The sequence below is a fragment of the Bison bison genome, unplaced genomic scaffold (assembly GCF_000754665.1).
Source record: "Bison bison bison isolate TAMUID 2011002044 unplaced genomic scaffold, Bison_UMD1.0 scf7180017864349, whole genome shotgun sequence".
In the NCBI taxonomy this organism is placed as follows: domain Eukaryota; kingdom Metazoa; phylum Chordata; class Mammalia; order Artiodactyla; family Bovidae; genus Bison; species Bison bison.
The window spans coordinates 4,250,661-4,260,424 of record NW_011494921.1 but is presented as its reverse complement, the minus strand read 5'-3'; the positions used below and the strand labels follow the sequence as shown (position 1 = coordinate 4,260,424).

Here is a 9,764-nt window from a genome sequence, read left to right as displayed (position 1 = left end):
CTTCCAAGGAGTAAGCATCTATTAATTTCATGGCTGCAGTCACCATCTGCAGTGATTTTGGAGCCCCAAAAAATAAAGTCTGACACTGTTTCCACTGTTTCCGCATCTATTTCCCATGAAGTGATGGGACCGGATGCCATGATGTTAGTTTTCTGAATGTTGTGCTTTAAGCCAACTTTTTCACTGTCCTCTTTCACTTTCATCAAGAGGCTTTTGAGTTCCTCTTCACTTTCTGCCATAAGGGTGGTATCATCTGCATATCTGAGGTGATTGATATTTCTCCTAGCAATCTTGATTCCAGCTTGTGTTTCTTCCAGTCCAGCATTTCTCATGATGTACTCTGCATAGAAGTTAAATAAGCAGGGTGACAATATACAGCCTTGACGTACTCCTTTTCCTGTTTGGAACCAGTCTGTTGTTCCGTGTCCAGTTCTAACTGTTGCTTCCTGACCTATGTGTGTGTGTCTGAAATTTCGTTCATGTTTGCACCTCTTTAGGTGATAGAACAAAATCTGACTTTAGTTGTTTTCCTCTTGTTTCAAGTAACAGCTCGGTCTACCATTTGGCTGGGATTTAGCAGCCCCTTGACCTTGTATGATTTCTTCTTCTCCTTTTTGGCTTTTTAGTTTCCCCATTTTTTCTTTTTTTTTTAAATTATTTTTAGCCAGAGGAATGTCTCCAGCGCAGCTTCCAGCCTGAGTTTGTGTCTTCCGTGGGCTCTCTTCCTGATCATACTGCTATCTCCCAGATATTACAGGGGTCTCTAGCTTCTAGTCGATTTGATAGAAGTCAAATATAGTATTTCTCTGAATTTTCCCTCTTCTCAATCCACTGAATCTGCATTTGGAAGAGGAAATTAGAGGATTGTATACTGTAAGCATTTTATTATGTTTTTAATTTAAAAAATGAAGAGAAACTTGATTGGTATCCAGAACACAAAGGGCTTCGGCTCTGTTAAATATTTGTTAGCAGGCTAGATGTTTAGAAGCATTAGAATGCCATAGGAACCCTTCCAGTTCTCCTCCTACTTTTCAACCTTATTTACAGTCCTCATTGGCCCCTGTTGCCCATGAATCTTTCTTCCCACTTGCAGGCAGATATTTTACAACTGTCTCTTGAGTTCTTTTAAATTTTTTTACTTTCTCCTCATATTAAGGCAGGCTTTCCCTTGCTTCCATGAAGCTCTTCGGGCCAAGCCTCAGCCACTTCCGTTGTCAGCTGTTGATTCTCTCACCTCTTGTTGGATTTCTCAGGGGTTAAGTCTTCCTCTGACTCCAGGAGACTCGGGAGGATTCGCCCTTCCTGGGTGTTTTGCCCTTGCACCGATCACCTGTACTCTTGCCGGGAAAAATGTTTTGTTTATGATTCGTGATGTACCGTGTGCTTCAGTTTAATAGTTAGCAACCCAGCTATTTTCGTTTTAGATGATCTTCTTCTTTCATAGGAGTCACAGGCTTCTAGGGTTGGGAAGGACTAATTTATCTAGTCCAGCTCTTCTCATTTACAAGTGAGACACTGGCCCAGAGAGGATCGGAACCTGTTCAGGCAACCCAAGTTCATATTAACTCAGGATCATTTCAGGGTGGTTGGGTGGCTTTTTGCCTGAAATAGTAGTTCAGGTAGATCAGACAGAGGAGGTTTCCTTATTTTCCTATTGTTATTTACTGCTTTATATATATAACATATATTATATACATATTTATTTATTATATATACTGCTGAACAGGATGCCTTCAGTCACTTGAAATGCTAAGGCATTAATTACCGTTTTTATAAAATGCTCGCAAAGCTTACTTAACACGGCACACTCGATGGAACACGCATAATTCAGAGTGTGCCACTCGGTGTGACTTTGGCAGCCGCTCCCTGAATTGGGAGGGAGCTTCTAAGACAGAAGCATCTTAGGTTCAGCCCTGTCTGCAGCCCCCCTCCAGGTCAGCCTCTCACGTTCACGGCCAGGACACGGCTGCCAGGTGTTGAAAGGCCTGTCCTTGCGGGTCAGCAGAGAGACCACCCTCGACTAATCTTCAGGGGTGGGCCGACAAGGACGCCTAAGCGATAAATGGGTGGACTCTCAGTGGTGCTGGGAGTCCCTCCGTGAGAAAGATGCGGCTGGGGGACGTGTCTCCATACTTGTGAAGTTTGTTTCTGTAGGGCTAGATCTGAGTGAGGAGTGGGCTAACCATCAAATTAGTATTAATTCAAGAAGAGGTGAGCTCGAGAGGCCATTTATTGGGGGAGGTTTGTCCTTTAACAGTTTATCATTCACGTCATTCTCAAACAGATGTCATGTGCTTAAATGGAATTTCCAGGAGACCAATGCACTAGGTGCTTGGCCTTCTCTACAGTAGCCCCAGGTACGTTTGCCGCCTCGGGGTGGACAGGACGCTGCCTTGGCTTTGAGCCAGTCCTCATTTGTCCCTCTGGGTCCCTCTGTCACTGGCGTGTAGTATCAGAAGAATTCTTCCAGCGGGTCTTGGGGATGGGTGAGACCCTCAGCATCTAGCTGTGGTCATCCTCTCAAAGCCGGAAGCCATAGGGTCTTGCTGTGCTCCTGGCCTTGACATGGCCTCACGCTCCATCGGACCCACCGCAGTCTGGAATCTGGATGTTCACGCCTAGGCACTTTATAAAAGATGCTCAAAAAAATAGTCTCTTGGAGTTTCATTTTTCTTTTTCCTAATCTTCCTTCTCAACTATATGAAGATAATTTGATCTGTCGTAAATGGAAGAAACTCCACATGTTTAAAAAAAAAAAATACAAAAAACCCAGAAGGGCCATTTTCAGTATGTTCACGTGAGCCAGTCTTGCACAGTCACGCCACACAGGTCTGACGGTCTCGTGCTGACGCCCGTGTGTTTGTTTTCTAACAGATGTGTGCACTGCAATGTCGTGTACTCAGATGTGGCCGCACTGAAGTCTCACATTCAAGGTTCTCACTGTGAAGTCTTCTACAAGTGTCCTATCTGTCCAATGGCGTTTAAGTCTGCCCCAAGTACACACTCTCATGCCTACACGCAGCATCCTGGCATCAAGATAGGAGAACCAAAGTAAGTCGCGCTGCCTTTCAGCTCTTCTCCACTCCTTTCTCAGGAATTTAGAGGAGGTGGTAGTTCGGTGGGGTAAAATTTCAAGACGTGAAGGATTTCGCCGCTGTGCAAACTGTGATGCTCGTGAAAGACAGCGTATAACTTCCTGAAGCCTTCAGTACTGTCCAGGGTGAGGTCTTTGTCCAAAAATGTCACTGTTTATGCTCTTGTCATCAGTTTTTGCTAAATGAACATTGACCGATTTTGTTCTTTTAAGATGATTTTTCCTAGGTTCTCGGAAGACTAAAAAAAAAAAAAACTGTCAACTTTTAAATTTTCATAGTTTCTTTTTTCATCTGATACACTTTCACAGTACCATTCAGAAGATGAAGTCAACTGAAGACCCTGGTTCCTGAACTTAACTTCATAGCCAGTATAAGTCTTGGACTAGTAAAAGTAAATTTCATTTTTTGCCTTAATTTCCATCTTACTTGTGTCAGGATTTTCCTCATGGAGTCTTAAATCCCGCAGTGGATTAGTTATAGCTGGTGGCCTGCCGTGGCGGCAGCCTGGCAGAGAGGAGAGAGTGGGGGCCCTGGGGTCAGAATCTGGCCATCACCCACCAGAGCGGTGACCTTGGCCCCACCCCGACCCTGGCAAAGTGAGGGTCACACGCCTGTCCCAGATTTTGCTGGAGGTGAAGCAGAGTGAAGCATTTGGAATGCCTCCACGGGGCCCCTCTGCCTGGCGCGTGGGGGCCCACAGCCTCCGCTCCCGCTCCTTGCTCACCCGGCCCCGGGTCCGATGGCCAGGCTGACGGCAGTGTCTTCCTGTGTGGCTCGTGGCCGTGCATAATTCGATAATTACGTGTGGCTAGAGCTGCTGCCTCAAACCTATTGCTGTGTTTTTCTCTGAACCTATAATCAAGGGAGTATTGGGGGAGATACGTGTACATGCCATATTGTATGTGTTTGGTTTTTCATGAAGCGTTTAGTCTGGGGGAAGTGTTTGTGGCTCAACGTGATAGAAATGACCCTGTTTGCTAAAAAGCTATGAGAAAATGGAGTTTTATTCTAGTGGGACCTTCAGCTGTGATCTTTGTAGGTCTTAAAAATGAAGCACATTACAAATTAGGGGATCCACATACAACTTGAGGTCATAGCTGTGAAGACAGACATTAGTGATTTTTAGTTAAACAGCCTTCAGTGGGTCATGAGGCCGTGGGCGTGGTCATGGTCATGAGGCTTTTGGGCACTAACATAGTCTCCCTCCACCCCCCACTCCATAAATACAGTTTTTGACTTGGTTTTTTTATTCAAACAAATAAAACTTTATTCACTGGAATGGGTATGAAACCTGGAACAGTAGTTGCTACCTGGGAATGCAGCACAGCACATCATTAAAATAAGCTAAAACAATACTCCTCAAATTTGAGTAATGTATAGAGAAAAAGTTATTCCAATATTTTCTTAGAAAAAAATTTTTTTCTACTACCATAGCCTTTAACAAGTCCACGCCCAAATATAGGCATTAACAACTGAGTTTTAAACTATAGAACAAATTTAGAAGCGAAAGACGGCTGAACCCGCAGACCAGTGGGCTCAGTTTGCAGCAGTGACTCAGGCCTGCGCCCCGGCAGCCCTGCGGCTCCTGGGGCCCTGTGGTCCGTCTCCCGCCCTCCGGGGCTGAGGGCACCCCTTTCCCCAAACAGACTCCCGTCAAGCCCGCCTCACTGTGCCGCCCCGGAAGCCGGTTGGCCCGTGTTTGACCAGGAAGCTTTCTTTCAACGTTAGATCCCTGTTCTGTTCAATTTGTTGTCATCGTTTAGTCACGAAGTCATGTCCGACTCTGTGTGACCCCATGGACTGTAGCCCACCAGGCTCCTCTGTCCATGGGATTCTCCAGGCAGGAACACTGGAGCGGGTTGCCATTTCCTCCTCAAGGGGATCTTCCTGACCCAGGGAGCGAACCCAAGTCTCCTGCCTTGGCAGGTGTGTTCTTGAGTGCTGAGCCACTGTTAAGTCAGCCCCACATTAAGTGAGTAGAACCTCACGTGTGAAACCTCACAGTGGTGTTTGGTTAACAGGTGGTTTTATGTGGAAGATCCAACATTATGCAAACAGCTTATGTTAATTTTTAAAGATCAATATAAAAATCCCCACCCCACGTTTCCTTTAGAGAAAATATGCAAGTCTGAGAATGAACCTCAGCTTGAAAGGCGTGACATAGGATTTTTATTTCAAACACACATGTAGTGCCCGTTATGTCCAGGAACCATCCCATTGCTTCATTTCTTGTTTTCCCGTGTGTAGTCAGGCACTTTTCCCTGCCTTGTCAAGGGAACTTTGAATGCCCTTTCATCTTTTCTGGGTAATCTTGAGATCATTGTGAATGTCCGCTGCTAAAATTTTACAGCGATACATTGAGTGACTTTTTTTTAATGTCTTCCTTGATGGCTGAATAACCAGCAGTATTTTGGGCCGCACTGTCCTTCTCTTTGCTGCTTCTAACTGCATGCAAATTGAGAAACGAGGACTTTAGAGTGAAGAACTGGGTAAGAAACAGAGCTTGGAAACAGGTTGCCAGGACATAAAGCCACGCACAATGTCATCATGGCATGGTGGAGGGCTTTGCTTCACACGAAGACAAATTTGAAGAGCCGACCTGGGATTTATGAGGCAGCACGCAGATTCTCTGGTCTCTGAGCCACCTTTGAGGGGGCCGTGGTGCAGATCCCCCAGGACAGGCGTGGGCACGTGTCGTGCCTTGTAGCTGGCTGGAGCCCTAGTGGCCGTGGAGGCACTTGGCTGCGGTTTTGAGCTTAGAATCCTCTATCATTCACGCGCTTTTTTACATTCAGGTGTTGCGCTCTGTCCTGACCCGAGGGTGGGTATTTAGACTTACTCTTTCTTTCCCACCTGCTACTTTCCTCTCCGCTCCCCTGCGGTTCCTTTTCAGCGCCTTGCCCCCTGCACTGTTCCAGTCCAGTTCTCCTGATGTTCACTCAGGCTCACATTTGGGGTCAAGTCACATTTGCAGGTTCAGCTTTCACAGCCCCTCCCCTGCCAGTCGCATGCCCCGGGGCTGTGCCCGTGTGGACGCTGCCTTTGTGCCGACCGGTCACCCCGTCCCGAGTGCCCTCGCGGCTCCCCGCCTGCAGGTCCCCCCGTGGTTCCTCCCTGCCAGTCTTCTGTGCTCACGGTCTAGCTCTGTGTCGGCGAGGGTCGTGGCACCCTTACTTGGGCTTTTCTGATATTAGCACCTGTTTTTTTAATTTTGTGATCATCTCCGACACAAGAGTTGGAAGAGCACTGTGGAGAACTCGTGTGTCCCCTCTACCCACGTGCCCCAGCTGTTAGCCTTCCCAACACCTGGTTCATCCTTTGATCTTTTCTCTCTGTATCTTTCCCTCTCTTCCTCCCACTTAGGAATAATGGGGCCTCAGGGCAGAAATGTTTGGGTGTGTTCCGCCTCTCCTCCCAAGAAGAACACTCATGTGCGTTATTACCACCATCTAGTCTCCCAGCATGAAGGCAGTGGCACCCCACTCCAGTACTCTTGCCTGGAAACTCCCAGGGACGGAGGAGCCTGTTGGGCTGCAGTCCATGGGGTCAAGAAGAGTCGGACACGACTGAGCGACTTCTCTTTCACTTTTCACTTCCATGCATTGGAGAAGGAAATGGCAACCCACTCCTGTGTTCTTGCCTGGAGAATCCCAGGGATGGGGGAGCCTGGCGGGCTGCCGTCTGTGGGGTCACACAGAGTCGGACACGACTGAAGTAACTTAGCAGCAGCAGCAGTCTCCCAGCATGGGTTTATATTTTGCCATCCAGTTGATAGATCCCATGAAAATTTCTCCAACTGTGAGATACTTTGTTTGTTTGTTTTTTTTTTTTTCCTTTTTTCTCTTCCTGGTACAGAATCTCATCTAGGAGCCCATTGCGCATCTAGTTGTCCAGTGCGCTTCCATCTGGAGCAGTGCTCAGTCTTTGCTACTCACATCCTGCAGGGGATTTCAGCCTCGTGTTGTTTTTTTTCCTTTTTTCCCTACTTTTTGGCCACGCAGTGTGGCTTGTGGGGTCTTAGTTCCCCGACCAGGGATTGAACCCGAGCCCCCTGCGTTGGAAGTGTGGAGTCTGAACCCCTGGACAGCCAGGGAAGGCCCCGGCCCGTGTCCTGAAGATGACCCTCTTTCCCGCCCTGTCCTGCGCTCTCACAGCTGGACTCAGGGTGCGTCCTCTGGCAGGAATCTCCTTGCACCTTCGGGGATGCTCCCTGCACGCCTGTCCCTCTGGGGATGCTCGCCTCCATCCTCTGGTCCACTTGGCGGTACCCAGATAACTGCCCTGTGCGGTCGCTGTTTCCCCTGGATATTTGATAGTGGTTTGTGAGGTGCATTCCAGCAACCTGTTCCTCAGAAGAATAGATTATGTCTGAGGTGAATAGATTATGTCCTGTTTTCTACTTTCTTTGCAGCTCAGTTGAAGGTAACCGAGCAAAACAAAACGGAAGGAATGTAGCACACGTAAGCGCAAGCCATGCTGATTTTTGTGAAGCAGTTACTTCTGAAACTAGGAGGAGTCCTGAGAAAATTTTTTAACCTAGCTAGTAAATCTTAGTTCTTTTCTAAGAATGCAGTCCTAGTTTTCTAATGCAATCCTAGTTCTTTTCTTGAGACTATTCTTTTTTTTTTTCTTATTGCTAGGTGCTAATTTAAGAAAGATCAGGAAGTATAAGCAGGCAAAACAGTTACAGGAATAGGTTAAATAAGTAAATAAATAGGGGTATTAGCACCCAGCTGAGAGGACAACAGTTACATGCTGTTTCTTTTCTGTGCTGCTTTTTCAAAATGTGAGCCCATCCTCCATCCTGTCTTCTTACCTGTTTTCTTTAAAATTTGCATGAAGATCATTCCATGTCATTGGTATATGTCTGCATGTTCATACATTATTGCTCTTGTTTACTTATACTGGATGTTTGGGTTCTTTCCAGCTGTTAGCTATTTCAGACAGTGGGGAAGTGCTCATCTCTGGTAGATGTTAATGTACCACCTTTGAGCTGAATGATAAAATCCTGTAAACCACGTCTGATATTAAAAAAATACCCCCTTCTCCCAGTCACGGGTGCTTGTGCTCTATGCCAGGGTAGCTGACATGTCAGGATCTTCTAAAATCATATGCTGCTCATGCTCGTTACGTTTATAAAACTCATGTGGAAAAAGAGGGGGAAAATCTGTAGTTTTGGGGCAGAGAAATGCAAAGACCCTGTGAGGACAGACAGGTGGTTCCCAGGGAGGGCGTCCCTCCTTTCCGCCATCCTGCAGAAATGGCGAGGATGCCTTGGGTGTTCTTTCTTGTTGGACTGCCGACTCGGGCCAGGCTCTCTCTGCCGTTCCCCTCGCTGCTCTTTGGAGTTTTCTGTGCAGGTGCTCCTGGCTCTTCAGAGGAGACACTGGCACCCCCAGGGTCTCCTCTCAGGGCCAGGACGGCTGTGTTGGAAAATGGGGACCCCCTGAGTGTCCTGGTGAACCCCTGGAGGTGAAGGCTGGGAGTGAGGAGTCTGGGTCCTTGGATTCTCCCAGACACCCCCCACCCCCCACCCCGCTCAGGATCCAGCGGAAAGTGTTGATGGGTGAAGGGAGTGTCCAGAAGGCTCAGAGCCTCTGAATTCACATAAGGGGGCTGCCTAGCAGTCACGTACTAGGTAGGGAAGTGGTTTGTGGCGGACAGTGATTATTTTAAACCAGGTAGAGACAGTAGGTATTCAAGCATTGAAGCAACGTTTGATTTGTGGATTTTCTTTTATGGGTCTGTATTTCATGTATAATTGTTCCCTGGTGCAGGGCTTTCAGTGTTAAGGAAAGGCAAAGAAATAGTGAGATTCAAATGTAAAATTCTACTAACTCTGAAAGAAAACCTGCAGCAAGTAGCAGCATGTTCAGGCATCCCGAGATGTGTGGGCCTGCTTAGTTCATCAGTCAGTTTCTCTTTCAGGTTAGGGTAGCACCATCCCCTCGTCTGATCTTTAAAACTGTTTCAAAAAAAAAGCGAAAGGATGCTTTTGCTCTTGTTAAAGTAGCTCACAAGTGAAGATGTGTCGGAGTGTGTCTGTACCAAAATGTTGCTCTGGAAGATTTGTCTCAAAGCTAAACCGTTCTGTTCTCTTCACTGCGTTTGTGTGCGTTCGCCTCCTGAATTCTTGGATGCGAAGTGGCGGTTCCTTTGGCCTGAGCGATGAGGGCTGACTGACATTCCCCGCACCTCTTTCTTCTGTTTTAGAATAATATATAAGTGTTCCATGTGCGACACCGTATTTACCCTGCAAACCCTGCTGTATCGCCACTTTGACCAACACATCGAAAACCAGAAGGTGTCTGTCTTCAAGTGTCCAGACTGTTCTCTTTTATATGCACAGAAGCAGCTCATGATGGACCATATCAAGGTGCGTGCCTCTCCTCTGTCCTTTCAGGGAGCTGTAGATGCAAACGTCGGTCGTAAGTCAGGGCTGAGCCGTAGACTACGGGACAGCACGAGTGGCGCTGTTGAGGGAAGGGGTGGACGCTGGTCGTTGCTAGTGAGCAGTTGACAGCGTGCAGCCATCGAGCTCTCTTGACTGAGAGATGCTTTTTAATCCGGAGTCCTGGCCTGCATATCACAAAAAAATCAGAGCCAAGTAACAAATGCATGCCCTGACTGTACGAAGAATAATACAGTCATAGACTTTTTATTTTCCCT

General features: G+C 47.2%; 1 protein-coding gene across 1 annotated transcript in view; it reads left to right on the top strand.

Annotated features, from left to right (window-relative positions):
* The window catches only part of ZNF532 (zinc finger protein 532), a 112,338-nt gene that overhangs the window by 68,208 nt on the left and 34,366 nt on the right, over positions 1-9,764 (top strand). Inside the window, exons 6-7 of the mRNA XM_010854828.1 lie at positions 2,875-3,051; positions 9,309-9,471. Coding sequence (XP_010853130.1) covers positions 2,875-3,051; positions 9,309-9,471 — 340 coding nt within the window. The remainder of the gene's footprint in view (positions 1-2,874; positions 3,052-9,308; positions 9,472-9,764) is intronic.